Below are 17902 nucleotides of genomic sequence, written 5' to 3'. Positions count from 1 at the left end.
TCCTATTCCCATCCTGCAGTTAGACTCAGGATGATTTATACGAATTTGAGGATAATTGCAAAGTTGATCATTTTTTCAGATAGCCCCCCCCACATACTATGCAGGTAAGATTCTTCTTTCCCCCAGTTCCAAAAGAAACCAAACAAGCTGACAATAACACAAGAAAAAGCAATCTAATACTAACAAGAGATCTAAATTATAGTTAATTATAGATGTTATTTCCCACTTTTTTTATAGATGTTATTTCCCACTTTTTTTTTTTTTTTTTGAGACAGAGTCTCACTCTGTCGCCCAGGCTGAAGTGCAGTGGTGCAATCTCGGCTCACTGCAACCTCCACCTCCTGGATTCAAGCGATTCTTGCATCTCAGCCTCCTGAGTAGCTAAGTAGCTGGGACTACAGGTGCACACGACCACGCTCGGCTAATTATAGATGTTATTTCCATGTTAGTCTAATTATTGCCATTGATTCTAAGCAGAAAAAAAAAAAAAAAGAATAAACTGGCTCAGCCAGGCACAGTGGCTCATGTTCATAATCCCAGCACTTTGGGAGGCCAATTCAGGAGGGTTACTTGAGGCCAGGACTTCAAGACCAGCCTGAGTAGGCTGGGCATGGTAGCTCATGCCTGCAATCCCAGCACTTTGGGAGGCCGAGGCAAGTGGATTATGAGGTCAGGAAATGGAGACCATCCTGGCTAACATGGTGAAACCCTGTCTGTACTAAAAATACACACACAAAAAAAAATTAGCCGGGCGTGGTGGCGGGCACCTGTAGTCCCAGCTACTTGGGAGGCTGAGGCAGGAGAATGGCGTGAACCTGGGAGGCAGAGCTTGCAGTGAGCTGAGATCACGCCACCACACTCCAGCCTGGGTGACAGAGTGAGATTCCATATCAAAAAAAAAAAAAAAAAAAAAAAAGACCAGCCTGGGTAACACAGCCAGACTCCCATCTCTGGGGGAAAAAAAAAAAAAATGTGGGCATGGTGGCCAGCACCTGTAGTTCTAGATATGTGGGAGGATCCCTTGAACCCAGGAGTTGGAAGCTGCAGTGAGCTATGATCACACCACTGCACACCAGCCTGGGTGACAAAGTGAGACCCTGTCTCCAAAATATAATAATAATAATAAAATAAACTGGCTAAATTATGTTTAGCTGTTATATCAAAGAAGTAGCATAAACAAACTCTATCATATTATAAACATTAAAAATAGTTGGAAAAACAGGACTATTTGGAGAAAATATACTTAGTACAGATCTGATATATAGAATTGTCTTCAAAGCACTGTCCTCAATGAGGTATTGTATGTTTAATACTCCCTAAATCCTGTTTAGTCAACACTACAGTTGTGCCATCTTCTGAGTTTATACCTTCAGATAAATTAAGTTCACAATTAAGTTCAAAGGCCCTCTCATCTTAAGGGAGCACTAAAATTATTCCTTATGAAAACCTAATTGAGAAATGTTCTCAGTTACAATATATAGAGCCTTTCTGTATATCTACAAAATAAAGCTAATTCCCTAAGAATGGAAAAGCCTTATTATTTCACTGAAAATGTGCTAAATTATCCCTGATTCACATTTCTTATAATTAACTATCTTTAGTTCTGGAGGCACTCTATATGGTATGATCAATCAAAAAATTAATGTCCCCAGACCCACTTAAAATGAATCCCTGATCACTAAAGGATAGGCAGCTTATCAGCTAAACTCAGGAGCAGGAATGAGGTATTCTAATCTAAACCCAGCTATCATCCTCCAACTCCTCCCTCTCCCTCACCTCTATATTCAGTTGACCAATAAACCCTACCAATATTAGTTTTTAAATTCTTCTTAAATTTGTCCCCTTATCTTCATCTTGACTATCATCACCCTAGTATAGACCATCATCTCTTCTCTGGATAGATCACTCCCTTGTTGCAGACTCCTACCGTCCCCAAATAAACTCATCTTTACCCATGAACATGTTTATCGTCCTGTACCCCCATTTTTAGTGGCATCCAATCTGCCAAACGATAATGTAAATGCAGGGCTATGAAATAGGGCAGCCAGGAAAATGAGAAAAGTAGTTACAGAACTGAAAACCAAATTAAGATTCTTGGCAGGATCCGTGATCATAACTGCCCTACATAGTTTAGTTAGGGCTGCGTCTCTATAAACTGAAGCGTAGTCATATTTACTCTGAAATGATTCAAACAGAACAAAGGGAATTCAGCTTCCTTAAAGGAAGGACAAAGACTGCAAGCTCTGAGATAAGGCTTTTTTCTGACACTTATTGTCCAAAATAATCTCAAATTCTAAACAGACACATATTCACCACTAAGGAAAAGTGGAGTCTTTTAGGTCTGGTCCCTTCTAATACAAGGACCACAGCCTCCCTGGAGGTTTGGGGGAGAAGGCAGAATGGGATGAAAGCAGAAGACAGGAAGACAAGCATTGATTTTTACCTTCTTGAAACAATCCCAGGAGGTCTTAGTGTGAAATTTAAGTGTCTGGGGTTAAGGTGGACAATGACCTAGCTCTCAGACTAACTTTTAGCATGTGAACACTAAAGCCTCCCTCTTATTGCTTAGCATGATGTTTACCACTTAGCTGGATGGTTGAATGATACTTACAAGTATGCCTGGTAGTTTGCCAATCACAGGAGGCAAGTTATGCAGAGCAGAACTAAGGTGGCTAGAATACAGCAAAGGCTTTTCAACAATAGTCATAACAGGAGTTATAACAGCAGCAAAGAGAAATCAGGACCTGAAGAATACACCTTTGTATGGAAAGTAGTGGGCAGGTGCAAGGTAATGAGCAGGTTTGTCACATCAACCATGCATAACAGGAAGAACAACACTGTGGCACTGGATCCAGTTCAGTCAGTAATGGTTAACCCAGAGTTGGACTTCTTTAAGGAAAAAGCTATGCTCATGAGGTTCATGATAAAAATCAGGACAAATAAAGGCAATACACACAATCAACCAACTCCATCACAATGAACCCTACATAAACCCTTTCTGAACAGAGAGGCACTTTCCCAGTGAAACAATAGGTGTCTCATTGACTGAAGGCTGAGGAGTTTCCCACATAAGAAGGAATTTTTGTTCAGTCCTTAGGAAGTTTGGGTAATGCTGATTTTTTGAACATAAGTTAACTGAACCTAAAGAAGAGATTATTTACATAATATCCAGCTTGAAAGTAAAAGAAACCACAGTGCTCACATACTCTGAAAACAGGTATAGGATGTGCAAGCACTATGACACATTATTTCATTTATGTCCATTGAAATAAAGAAACAAACTCAAAAGAGCAGGTAATGTGCCCAGGATTCCATTACTAACAGATTGTTTTATGTCTTCTGTAATTTAGCTGGCCCCATCCTCGGCCAATAAGTGGACCAACCAAAATAAGAATCCAGTCATTACTTGTTCCTTGCTCTGTACTTCCTGGGATCTCTCAGTCGTTTCTGAAAGAGCTTTGGGAGGGAAAAAAAGCAGAACTCCGAGCTGCAGTCATGAGCATTTTTCACAGAATTGGTTCATTCTCATTAGAAAACTTTAGGATTGGAGGGGAGTTTAACTGCTTGAGTAATAGAGTATGGGTAGTTAATAAAATTTCATCTTTGGCATCATTCAAACCTCAGTAAGGGTCCCAGCTCCTGTAGTTTACTCACTGTGGGATACTTCGAGCCTCAGTTTCATCATACGTAAAATGTGGAAATAATACCTGTCTCCAGGGTTACTGAGAGGATTAAATGAGAAAATGGACATCCAGCACTTATGAAAGTACCTAGAACCCAGTACATTCTCAGGAGATGACAGCTACTGTTATTTTTATGGTTATAATAGTCATAGGCCTCTGAAGGATCATGTTTACAATTTTACCCACACAGACCCTAGTAGCCTGTGGCTTTTACTTTTCCTTAAACTTCCCTAGCTATTTTTTTAAAGAGCCTAACTTTGTTTTGTTTTGTTTTGTTTTTTTGAGACGGAGTCTCGCTCTGTCGTCCAGGCTGGAGTGCAGTGGCGCCATCTCGGCTCACTACAAGCTCTGCCTCCCAGGTTCACACCATTCTCCTGCCTCAGCCTCCCGAGTAGCTGGGACTACAAGCGCCCACCACCACGCCCGGCTAATTTTTTGTATTTTTTAGTAGAGACGGGGTTTCACCGTGTTGGCCAGGATGGTCTCGATCTCCTGACCTTGTGATCTGCCCACCTCGGCCTCCCAAAGTGCTGGGATTACAGGCGTGAGCCACCACGCCCAGCCAACTAAAGAGCCTAACTTTGGTCAAAGAAAGGCAAATCTCAGAGATAGAAAAGGAGAACACTGAATTAATGTTGCATTAGATGTCCGGTGAGAGGAATCTTTCAGAGGGTGTTAATTCACCATTGGAGAAGGGATGAGCTTCATTTGTACAAAGAAGCAAGGAGTTTACCTTTGCTTCTGCAGATCTAGAGATTTTCTATGGTGGGGCCAGACAGGCTAGTCCTCCCTAGCATAGGAGAAAGGTCATAGGGAAGGATGGATGTCAGAAAGTAGGAGAGATTGAGATTAAGGAAGAGAAATTGGACCTAATGTTTTCTCATGAACTATTTAGTTTTACCACAAGGTAACAGTGGTCATGATGCTGATGCTGACAGAGGTAACATTTGTTGAGAATTTACTGTGAATTAACATATTTTATTTAATCCTCACACTTACCATATTAGGTAGTTTTGTCATCATTATCCCCATTTTGCAGATGTAAAACTTGAAGCATGGAGAGATTAAGTTAGGAAATAGCAGAGGCAGGATTGGAACCTAGGCAGTCCACTTCAGAACCTGGATTTCAACTTGTACCCAATTCTATCCCTAACATGAGATTAGCACTCAGATCTCAGATGAAGGAAGAGACCCCTTGATGGAAAATGCAACCTGGGTTTGTTTTCTGTTTTAAGGAAAAAAATTACCTACATTTATAGAAAGAAAACCCCCTTGCCAAGCTTATCAACCTCTAATTGCTACTGTAATTGCTACTCAGAACATCGCCTGGGATTAAGGCAGAGAATAACTGTTAAATGACTGCTATCTTTCTTGAGAGTGGGGGGAAACCTGTTATAACTCCAGTTCTTATGGAAATAAAAGAGAGAAGATAGACCAAAATGCTGGTAGAACAGCCTGGTTTAGAAACTGCACGCATCTCAAACACAAAGAGGAAGGGGGCTCAGGCCCTTGGTCAAGAAGACTAGAACCATATCCATTTCAGATGATGATGAACTCACTGGCCTAGGGACATGGAAGAAGTACAAGTAATGAAAACTCAGCCATAGCCCATTTTTACATGAATGAAAACAAAAACCTATTCAGCACCGAAAACAGTATAGGAGAAACCTGTGCTAAGCTTAATGGTGTTCTGGTAAAGAGGAGAATCAGCTGGCCAGGCTTGATGCCATATTCTTTTCAGAATGGCCACAGCTATTAGTAAAGCTTCTCACAGTGCACGTGGAACATGTTTACAACTACATGGAGTCAGTTGCATGCCAGAAAAATAGCCATCCTGTGGCACTCCTCCAGCCTCCCTACTTTCATGGGCTGATGACAACTGATAAAGCCAGAAGACAATAGTCCTCTGGCCTTTAAAGAGAGCCAGGCAGGATAAAGATACAGTGCAGGGTATATTCTATACCCAGAAGTCGAAAGTACACTAACTTCAGGTAGCGTTCACAAAAGACTTTTAGATCTGACAGGTCACTGAGATCACTCAGCCTAAGACTTTCATTATTGAGCCAAGGACACTTGGGCCCAGAGCAGGGAACAGCTTGCCTAACATCAGTTTGAGAAAGAGCTGGGCCTTACAGATACTCCAGGATAACCCACATCAGGTATCTTATAACCACAGCAAGCCACTTCTCTTCATTTCCCAACAGTCCCTAAAGCGAAGTGACCACTCTTCCTTTTAAAGGTGGATCAATTATATCATTTACCTTTTAATATCTGAAATTTGGCTCATATAAAAATCGATGTAAACAAATACATTACAAAGCATCAAAATGATATGCCATTCAGACTATCACAGAAATTTTTAAATGTGGAAGCATGGTAAACATTTATCATACTTTACAAATGATGTTATAGCTATAATTCTATTATGCCCTGATTTTTAAGCAAATTAACATGTATCCTAAATGAGTATTTTTAAAATATGAAATGTTTAAATGGGCATACTCAATAAAAAATAAAAAATAATCAATAATTTGATCTAATTGTAAATGACATTTTATTTAAAAAAATAAGCAAGCTTTGACACTACAGAAGCCATTTGAAGAGAAAAAATATAAACATGTAAATATAAATAACAGGACACACAGTACAATGGAAAATAAAACTTCCACTCGGTATTAAAATAAAAAATAAAAATGATGCCTTCCTATACATTGTATGGCACTATTCTACATGCTGTAGAAATACCAATGAACTTACCCACCACAGGCAATATTCCAAGATTATGTAGTCATCAAGGAAAGAGATTCCATCCAAGTGGAAGGAAAGCAATTCAAAAATCAAATAACTACATTCATTTCATTATGAAGTTAGTAGAATTAAAACAGAATTACTGTATTATAGAAGAGCTGTTGTAACTAAAAAACAATTCAGAAGAAATTTAAAAATGACTATTTCAGTAGGAAAACTAGAATGTTAATATTAATTCCGAGATCTACTATGCTGTTTTTTTTTTTTTTTTTTTGAGACAGAGTCTTGCTCTGTCACCCAGGCTGGACTGCAGTGGCGCCATCTCAGCTCACTGCAACCTCCGCCTCCCAGGTTCAAGTGATTCTCGTGCCTCAGCCATAGTAGCTGGGATTATAGGTACACATCAACACATTTGGCTAATTTTTGTATTTTTAGTAGAGATAGGGTTTCACCATGTTGGCCAGGCTGGGCTCGAACTCCTGACTTCAAAGTGATCCACCTGCCTCGGCCTCCCAAAGCACTGGGATTACAGGTGTGAGCCACCACACCTGGCCTACTACACTGTTGTACAACAAATTTTACTGCTTGGATACTAAAATAAAGGAGGATAAAATAATATTTTTGTAACTTTTTGTGAACGATATTTTACTACAAAAATAACCCAGCTGTGTTACAACAAGAATTCATTTGCAGTTGAGGTTTGACATTTAAAAACTAACAAGAGTTACATTAAAATAATAACATATTTCATTATGTGGACAGTTTCTCACCTCGTCTTCCTTCAAACACATCATTGATTTCTCTCAGCAGTGTTGACATGTCACTAATTTGGGATTCCCAAGCTTCACAAAACACATCTAGGTTTTCTTTAGCAATTTTACTAGATGGATGCAATGTCAGTGTTTCAGCAGCAGAAATTATCTAAAGAAACACAATATACACCTGTGTGAATTTCAAAATCTTAGCCCTAAGAATCACTTTGAAGACCAAAGGTAAGTAAGTCTGCTGTTCAATTCAACTCAATAAACAACTATGAAGTAATTTCTATACACAAGCTCCATGTTGGGCAATATGAAGATACACAGTAGGACAAAATTTGCTGTTTCTTATAATCTGACCTGCAGATAAATAGTATGCATTATTATATACAAACCTGCATTCAGGGAGCAATTCTCTTCATTCAAGTAAAACTCTGTTTGAACAAAGTTGTTCCCATAGAATAATTCAAAGAGTTATACTCAGACCACAAAAAGTGTACTGTATACAGAGTAGCAAAGGTAGCAGTAATAGTGGTGGTGGTAGAAGCAGTGGTAGTAGTAGGAATGGTAGCCATAATAATAAGTAACATATATACACACCCATGAGTACTTGGTAGATACATGCTTGAGATACTGTGTTTGGTGTTTGAGATACATTAATACATTAATATCCCCCAAAATACACAAATAAAATAGTACTTTTTCCAAGTAAGCATTATTCCATTTTTCAGCTGGAAAAGTTGAAGCTCAGAGATACCCAGGAACTTGTGCCAGACCCTATTACGAGTATATACAGAGTTGATATCTAAACTGAGATCTACCTGATCCAAGTTCAGGCTCTTTCCATCACATCACACTGCCTCTCACAAAACACTTGTAAAAAGGGCAGAAATCATCCTGGTACATTTACGTACCACCACATGGGCTAAATAAATGTGTTGAATAAATAAATGAATTGTTGCAGAGACTGCTATGTTTTCATCAAAATCTGTTTGTCTTCCCTCTGGATACATAGGAAGATTACATTTCCTAGCTTCCCTGGTGGAGACGTATGGCCACAAGACTGAGTTCTGTCCCCACTTGAATGTGGGTCACCACTTCCATCCTAATTGATCCAAACCTCCCTCGTGCCCCTCAGTGCTCTCTCCCTTCCACATCTGATGGTTCAATGCACAGGATCCAGTAGGGACTTTGAGGTCCTAAAGGCTAGCGAGGCACAAAATGAAAGCGGACCGGATTGCCAACAGGGAGAAAGACATACCATTAATCCGTACTTAATACAAGTGAGAAATAAACTGCTATTATATTAAGCCTGAGATTTTGGCATTTGGGGTTTTATTTAGTGTTAGCTAATACATGAATGAATTAATAAATCAACTAACATTTTATCTTTCATATAATAATCACTCTCTAACACAAAGGACTTGAGTGATGCTAATTGTAATATAGGCAGAAAATGGATGGCTGGGTTGAGTCTTCACACACCTCCTGACCTGACATTCAATAGAAATTACACTTTAGCTTCTACCTCAAAATAGAAGCCATCGACCAGACCAAACCTACAGAAATTTCCTGATGGCCCATTAAATAAAACACACACACACAAAGATCCAGGAGCTAGGAATTCGGAGTTCAGTCTTGATATGTTCACAGCAGATCCTTTCCCTTCTACCACTTTTACCTTCTATTCATGACAACTGGCATTGATTCTGTCTACCTTCTTGTTTCACAGACTGGGGATATTATATCAAACACTCATCCAGTAAGTAGTATTTTAGAGAATCCACTATGTGAAAAAAATCATGCTAGGTGCTGGGGATAAGGTGATAAAAAAAGAAGATAAAAGTCCTCTATTATGAAGCTTATACTCTAGTGGGGATTTGGAACTATAAACAAGCACACAATTAAAATATTATAAATTATGATAACTGCTATGAGGGAAATCAATAGGATAATGTGATAGAAATGCCCATTCCTAACAAGCGATGTTGCTGTTCCATGGAGTTGATTATATAGGATTATTCACACACACACGTATACAACTAACATGACTATTCATTCACCCACTACATACTAGTAGGCACTGTGCCCACGTTCCAGGTGCTGGGGAAACAGCTGTGAATGAAACAGATAAATGTCCCTGGCTTCATGGGACTCACATTATAACAAGCAGTGGGGAGAGACACAATTAAAATAAATTATAAAATATTTTAGAAGGGAATAAAAAATATGTATCAAAATAAAGGGTGAGAATGATGGAGGGGATTAGGTGGTCACAGTATTTTAAGTTAGAGGGTCACTGAAAAGGTGAGGGAGCTACAGAGAAATCGAGGGGAAGTCATTTGGGATGGGGCAGAAACACTTCTGGAATGTTCAAGGAACAGCAAGTAAGCCAGAGGAACAGACTGACATGAGCAAGGGGAAGGTGGCCAGTGGCCATGTAATGGAGAAGCATAGATGGTAAGGACTGGATTTTCTTCTGAGTGATAAAGTCATTGCAGAACTTACAGAAGATTAATATGATCAGGGCCATGTTAGCTAATATATTAATAGTTGGTACCTTTGAATGAATTACAACTAGCTGCTCCTCCCTCTGGGGTGGGCATAGTGTCACAGGCACAGCACTTGCCAAGCACATGGCAGTGTTATAAGAACAAGGTTCCCCTCTTTGGGGAAAGCAGGCACATAACTTGCCATGGACTACAGGCTAGATTTCGGCATTGCTCTCCTCTCAACTAGCGTACAAACTGTTCAATTGTTCCTTCAGTATGTCTAACATTTTAAAGGAAGTATAAAAATAACGTTGCCAAAGCAGAGATATCCAGAAATAAATTATCCCAGAGGCATGCTCAATGTCCTTAAATTATCCTTTTGTGAGGCAGATGGCAAAGACTAGGAGTGGAAGCTGAGGCTTTGGGAACAGAAAAAGCTTCTCAAGTTATGCAGGTTATTAACAACATGCTCTGCCACTATCCTGGGGAAGAAAATATGGCTATTCCTAATATCTCTGCTGCAATAAAACAATAAACCAAAAATTGCAACCAGATGACAAGCAGGGCCTGAGGATAGGAGCAAGAACTGATTGCATATGGCAGGAGAGTCAAGCCCTCCAGTTCTACTGGAATACATTTCCAGCCAAGGCAAGAAGAGTGACTCCCATGCCAATACTGAAGACACAGTTTCTCCCAGTAAGCAGATCCCCTGGTTGTAATAAAGTGTTCAGCAGATAATCATTGTGGAGGTTCATTCATATAGTTCCTGCTTTCATGATAAGCCTTTGACACTGTTCTCTACAGGAGAGCATGAGATCATCCCTCCAACATCCAACATGATTCTCCTAGAGGGCACACACCATCACTGAGTCTAGGTCACTTGCACTGTTCTCAGATATAAAAGATGCAGGGACTCAACCTCTACTGCCCAATATTGCAAGTTAGGAGGAATCCTTTTGGCTGACAGTAAATAAATGAATATAAATAAAGTATAAATTAAAATATAAATAATATTTAAAAATATAAATAAAAGAACAACTGCAAAACGTTATTTTAGAGCTTAGACTCTAAAAAAGAAGGAAGCAGCTGGGTGCGGTGGCTCACGCCTGTAATCCCAGCACTTTGGGAGGCTGAGGCAGGGGGATCACGAGGTCAGGGGTTTCAGACCAGCCTGACCAACATGGTGAAACCCTGTCTCTACTAAAAATAAAAAAATTAGCCAGGCGTGGTGGTGCATGCCTGTAATCCCAGCTACTTAGAAGGGTGAGGCAGGAGAATCGCTTGAACCTGGGAGGCGGAGGTTGCAGTGAGCCGAGATCGTGCCACTGCACTCCAGCCTGGGCGACAAAGTGAGACTCTGTCTCAAAAAAAAAAAGGAGGAAGCTCTGTCTTAACCACTTTCCTTAGATTAATTTGACAGGAACAGTATTAAATGAGATAATCAGTCTTAAAAAGGCTTTTGAAAATTATAAGGACAAATGAATCCTCTACTATAGAAAATCCAGAGAAAAACCCTAGCTAAACAAGGATATTGTCATATAGGTATTTTCATATGCATATACATTCTCTATACATATGAAATTATGGGAATAATTTGTATACATACAAATCTGTACCCTACTTTTTTCATTTAATATTGAACAGAACATTCTTTCAGTGGTTGCTAATTCTGGTTATCATAATTATTATTTTAACACTATAATGTACTATTTGCCTAATTTAAGATAGTTATTTTGCTTCTGATTGGATCTTTTTTTTCCCCAGATACAGACTCTTGCTCTGTCACCAACCTGGTGTACAGTGACACAATCATAGCTCACTACAGCTTCAAACTCCTGGACTCAAGCTATCCCCCTGCCTCAGATTCCTGAGTAGCTAGGACTATAGGTGAGCACCACTGCACATGGGTAATTTTTGTTTGTTTGTTTTTATTTTTTGTAGAGACAGGGTCTTGCTGTGTTGCCCAGGCTAGTCTCAAACTCCTGTACTCAAGTGATCCTCCTACATCAGCCTCGCAAAGTGCTGGGTTACAGGTGTGAGCCACCATGCCTGGTCCCAACTGAATCTTATAAGTAATGTCATAACATTGTTTTGTTTGTGTTTTAGTCTCATGTCCTAATTATTAGCATGAAATGTATTTGAATCTTAGGTTGAAATGTGAATATTACATAATATATGGCTTCTTATGTCATGATAACCTAATCTCCAAACATAACAAGTGCATTGTAAACAGCTTCCTTTAAAATAGATATAAACTAGAGTATTAGTTAAATGAACCAGTCTCCAATTTGGCAGATGACCAGCTCCAATGGAAGGCTAGCCATGTTCTGGCACACTACCAACAGAAATTCCATTATCTTTCTTTCTCTATGTATATTTGGACTCTAGTTACGAAAAACCATTTATACCGTCCATCCACACAACTTGTTATAACACTCAGATAGGACACTATACAGAAGGAGCAATCTGCTATTATCATACCTGTTGGCCAGTCACCTGAAATGTCTCCTCTGCATGTATACAGGTTATTTCCAGAGGTTCTGTCCCAGATATGTGTCGTAACAATCGACAAGTCTACGAGAAAACATGTCTACAGTTTAATTTTCACATCGTCATCCTCCACAATACATAGTATCATTTTATAATTAAAAAGAAGATTTTACAAATAAAATTTCTTAAAACCTATTAAAATAAACTTAAACATTACTGAGAAGATTATATTGGTCACCAACAGATTCTCTGGGAACAAAGCAGATACCAATAAATGTATAACATTGTTTCTACTTCCTATCCAATCATGGCAAGATTGGATAGCTAATATTTCTAATACAGAATATTAGAAACAGAAAGAATCTTTGGAAAGACCTAGTAGTGCCCACATATTTTATATATAAAGAAATTTGGCTCAGAGAAGTAACTTGCCCAAGGTCTCACAGCTAAACTATGTCAGAGTTACTAAAAGCTACACGTTCTATCAACACCGTCTTCCAATGGAGCTAACATTGGATTAGGCAGACTGGTATAATAAGGAGAGACCCTATATCAGAGGAAATTACTGAAAATCTTGATGCTTAAAACAGAAAATCAGAGAACATTTTTTTTCCATGTTAAAAAGATTTGCTGCAAGATTCCTAAAATAAGCAGTTTCCCTATAGTTATAACATTTGGTTTATAAACATATAAATTTGATAACATAGCAGCATCAAATTTATTAAAAGAAGAAGCTATATCTACAGTCATTTTAAGAATGTTCCCCCAGAAGTTTTTAGCCTCCTATGTAAACAAGTAAAGAAGAGGAAGCCAGTTCAATTAGTCTAAAGGTTCCTTCTAACCATTAGTCTTTGAGATTTGGTGAACAGGGTATGTTAGATTATATGAAGATAGCTAGATGGTTCATATCTGTGTATTTATATGCATGTTGGCTAGCAAACACCTCATACCTACAAGCTATACATGGGTTCAGTTTTTTGTTTGGTTGTTGATATGGTTTGGCTGTGTCCCTACCCAATCTCACCTTGAATTGGTAATAATCCCCATGTGCCAAGGGCGGGACCGGGTGGAAGTAACTGAATCATGGGGGCAGTTTCCTCCATACTGTTCTCGTGATAGTGAATAAGTCTCATGGGATCTGATGGTTTTGTAAATGGGAGTTCCCCCACTGTACATACTCTCTTGCCTGCTGCCATGTAAGATGTGCCTTTGCTCCTCCTTTGCCTTCTGCTTTCATTATGAGGCCTCCTCTGCCATGTGGAACTGTGAGTTCACTAAACCTCTTTTTCTTTATAAATTACCCAATCTTGGGTATGTCTTTATCAGCAGTGTGAAAACAAACTAATACAGTTGGGTTTTTTTTCTAGTAGGTATCTGACATTTTCAATAGGCAGAAGGCTCAGAATATCAATTAATAAGCCTAAATGGAATTATAACACATGTCAGGTGAAGCATCAGTAACTCATAACTAAGATTTGGAATCGTGTGCCAGATGTCTTCTCATTGTCCCTCCTTAACCGCACTCCTCCCTTCTCACATCTGCCTTTTGCCCTGGGAGACTGACCTATATTGTCTACATCTATGTTTGGATAATTAGGATTATCCTAATGGGATATCCAATGGGAAGCCCCATCCACAGATGAGCAGGACTGAGGAGAGAATGGGCCTTGACTCCGACGCTCCTCCCGGGAGGGTCACCTTGGGCTGTCTCTGGGCCTAGTCCTAAAATCACAAACTTCTCAAGGCAGTTCTCTGAAAGGCTTCTATATTTCACATACCCCTGTTGATGTTGGCCTGGGGTGGTATCAGCCTTGCTACCACTCGCCCCAATTACTGCTCTCTCAGGTATGGTTTCCCCAGGCCCTGTCTATGCAATTGTAAACAGCTTCTTTATTAAACTCTCTTCAAATTATCCTAATTTGAGTGTGTCATCTTCTCCCTGCTGAGACCCTGACAGATTCAAACAGAAACAAGGTCATGCGACATACCTCCATGGCTCTACTCCAAGGTCTAACTTCTCTGAGAGGATAAGGAAAAGAAGATTAAGAAGTTCATTTGTGGGTCTTAGCATTTTTATTTTGTTTTATTTTAGAGGCCAGACTGTTGCAGGAACAGAACAGATACATGCTATGCTTTTAAGATTCCAAAGGAGAGAGAAAATGCTCAGATAAATTAACCCAAAACTGTATTTGTGTTAACATTCCCATATAGTTTAATAAGGTCATTATTAAACTACAATTTCTTTAGCACCTTGTTTACTCACCTCAACAAGCTGCTCTTTCTGTTCAGAGAGTTTACAGGCATATTCAGCCAAAGCTTCCAAATTTCCTTCTACTCCAGTAAGTTTTAATGCTTTTAGAACCACCAGATCAGCATGGTATTTTAATAGATCTGCTGCCAGCTGTGTCGCTGTACTATGAAGCTGCAGGTGTGTGTGTGGGTGGAGGGGTGGGAGGGTGGAGAAGGAGAAGGGTGATGAAGGAAAGAAAACAAACAATAACATTTTGTGACCAAGCACCACATCAGCACTTTAAAAACTATTAATAAAGAGAGGCTGCAAAGCAGTTCCGTGGGTTCCACTGAGGGGAGGGTGTAAAGTTCCCTGTGTAACAGTAGGAGTTGTGTAGCACTGATGAGCTTACAGTTTCTCTCAAGGGCAGGAGTGATATCTAATTCATCCTTTAACCCCCTGGTGCTAGTGGTAATGCTGTTTCTAGAAGATGAACTGGTTATTCAATGGCTGAATACCCTTGTCCCTTTTTCATTCTGTTATCAACCAGCTCTTTCCCATGTAGCTTTTCCCTTAGGTGAAAAATGCTTCTGCTAATCTTAAAGTTGGTGAGGAATGAAACAGTATTAAGAGTATTCAGAGTATTAAGAGTGCAATATTTAGAGTACTAAGAAAATTGGCACTTTGTGATCATTGATAAGTTCTTTAGCATACTTTTGAAAAAGTACCAATGTGAGATTCAATAAATTTAATAAATTTTATTAAATACCTATATCATGGCAAGCACTGTAGCACTGTACTAGAGGCTGGGCATACATGACAAGTAGGACACAACCCCTGCCCTCAGGGAGGTTAGAATCTGTCTATAGTTGCCATCCAGATCTTTACTCTCCACCTCTATGAACAAATTTGGTCCCAGGAGAAACAATAGATTAAAGGGTAACACAAACTCCATGGTTTTATTCACTTTGGGTGGAATGCATGGCTCACTCTTACTGGATATCTTGGAACACTATTAACTCCAAAATATTTTCTTCTTATCTTGCCTTTTTTTTTTTTTAATGACGTGACAGGTTATTTTGGGGTTGCCCAGAAATAGATCATTTTAAATAACATTGTTCTCAGAAAAATCTGACTTTGAATTAAATCTATTTGAATGAAGTGATTTCTTTTTTCCTGGAAGTAATCCAATCTCAATTCAAATTAGAGGATTGTCTCCAAAATTAACAATAGGATAGCCTCTGCATTCATGCAACTAAGTGAGAATAATTACAGTTAGAAACAAAGAAACTAAAATTCACTTTCCTTAGGAAATTAAATGCCACATAAGAACTTAAAAAGATTTTGTTTCACCAGCAGGACCTTAGAGAATATCTAATGCCAGTCATTTATTTTACAGACTGTGAAACAGCTCCACAGAGACTGTGTCTTGCCAAGGTCACATAACTCGTCACGTGTAAGAAGAGGGAGGCAGGACAAACGCAAAGTTCCTGCTCTATGCAATGTCCTGACAGCAGCCTTATATACATTATCTCCCTTAATCCTTACAAGAATTCTATGAGGTTGACGTGGATACACCCATATAAGAGGTAATGAAAATGAAGCCTATGGAAAGCCACTCAGTTTATCACAAGTAGACCATGTTCTACTGATAGTCAGGATTTTAACAATACTTGAGTTAAAACTGAATAGTCTGGAATAAAATGGGTAGGCTTTTTTCTTTCTTTTTTGTTTTATTTTGTTTTTTCCTTGTGTCAAGGGCAGCAGGCTTTTTATAAAGCATAGAAAACCATGTCTTTCTAAGTTTAACAGGATGTTTAAATGGAGATTTCAATAGACATATCAGTGCCAAGTAGGATGTGAAACAGATCACCATGTATATAATTTATATAAGAAACATCCAAAAACCAATTTCAGCCAGACATGATAGCTTACACCTGTAATCCCAGCACTTTGGGAGGCCAAGGCAGAAACACTGCTTGAGCCCAGGAGTTCAAGACCAGCCTGAGCTTATAATAGTGAGACCCTGTCTCTACAAAAAATTAGCCAGACATGGTGGCATGCACCTGTGGCCCAGCTACATGGGAGGATGAGGCAGGAGGATCACTTGAGACCAGAAGGTCAAGGCTGCAGTGAGCCATGTTCACACCATTGTCTGGGCAAGAAAGTGAGACCCCATCTCAAAAATAAGAAAATTTTTTAAAAATTCTAATTTCATTGTCTTGAGCCCTTGACCGTCTTCAAGAATATAAAAGAATTAAGCCTGGGTGCAGTGGCTCACTTTGGGAGGCCAGGGCGGGTGGATCATTTGAGGTCAGGAGTTTGAGACCAGCCTGGCCAACACGGTGAAACCCCATCTCTACTAAAAATACAAAAATTAGCCGGGCGTGGTGGCGTGCGTCTGTAATCCCAGCTACTCCGGAGGCTGAGGCATGAGAATCGCTTGAACCCCTGAGGTGGAGGTGGCAGTGAGCCGAGATCACGCCACTGCACTCCAGCTTGGGCAACAGAGTGAGACTCTACCTCAAAAAAATAAATAAATAAAAATAAAAGAATTAAGAAAGCAGAGCTAAGGGAAAGGAGAGGTCTGTGTGAGGAGGGTCTGTCTGGAGAGCTGCTGGGTGCCCACTGTGACTCCCTCCTCCAGGCATGCCTCAAAGCGGAGGGAGCAACAGGATATAGGGGTTGAGGGGTGGGGGTGGGGGTAGGGGGGGCAACAGGAAAGCCTCTGAAGAACCACTAAAGTATCCATGAGAGTGAAAGTCTGCTGTAAATGTCTACCAAGCCCAAAGCCATTTGATAAGGGTGCTGGTCACTAAAAACCTTCTGCCTCTCAACTTTCTCTCTTCTCTCTCTATGCCACAACCTGACAACAATCAACAACAGCTACGTAATGGAGGGTGAGGAAAGTGAAAAAGGGAGAAGAGACCACATCTTCCCAGCTCTATCTAGTTGGAGCTGGGAAAACGGAACAGGGGAGAAGCTCTACAACTAAATGAAGATTTAAATACTGATTAACATATTGGAGGGAACATTCTAATTTTTCAACTGAGATCGTGTTTTGTGACTTAAAGCAGGAATTGGCAAACTTTTTCTGTAATGGGCCAGAGAGTAAATATTTTAGGTCCTATTGTGACTATCCAACTCTGCTGTTGTAGTGAGAAAACAGTAGACAGTAGGGCCACAAATGGGCAGCATTGTGTCCCCATACACTCTACTGACGAAAACGGTCCAGTTGTAGTTTGTGAACACCTGACTTAAAGTGACCATAGGACTTTCAATAACCTGAGAGTGACCAAGTAAGTCATGAGATGACGAACTTTTTATTCAGGGAACAGGGAAACCTTCTCAACAAAGGAATATTTTTAAAAATTTACTGCAGTGAGATAGAATTGATATAAAACAAAATGTACCTATTTTAAAGATACTGTTCAGTGAGTTTTGATGAACATATACAGCCATGTAACCACCACAACAACTAATTTTGAACATTTCCATCAT

At 39.6% G+C, this 17902-nt stretch overlaps 1 protein-coding gene across 3 annotated transcripts in view; it reads right to left on the bottom strand.

Annotated features, from left to right (window-relative positions):
- The window catches only part of CTNNAL1 (catenin alpha like 1), a 68967-nt gene that overhangs the window by 15631 nt on the left and 35434 nt on the right, over positions 1-17902 (bottom strand). For all 3 annotated transcript variants that reach the window (XR_010119997.1, XM_055271571.2, XM_055271570.2), the window contains exons 9-11: positions 14435-14593; positions 12163-12255; positions 7202-7352 (exon numbers count right to left, since the gene is read on the bottom strand). Coding sequence is in view for 2 of the 3 variants with exons in the window: in XM_055271571.2 (XP_055127546.1) it covers positions 7202-7352; positions 12163-12255; positions 14435-14593 (403 nt within the window). In the remaining variant the exon portion in view is untranslated. The remainder of the gene's footprint in view (positions 1-7201; positions 7353-12162; positions 12256-14434; positions 14594-17902) is intronic.

The sequence above is a fragment of the Symphalangus syndactylus genome, chromosome 3 (assembly GCF_028878055.3).
Source record: "Symphalangus syndactylus isolate Jambi chromosome 3, NHGRI_mSymSyn1-v2.1_pri, whole genome shotgun sequence".
Lineage (NCBI taxonomy): Eukaryota > Metazoa > Chordata > Mammalia > Primates > Hylobatidae > Symphalangus > Symphalangus syndactylus.
Note: the sequence above shows the minus strand (reverse complement) of the source record. Positions and strands in the feature narration are given on the sequence as shown.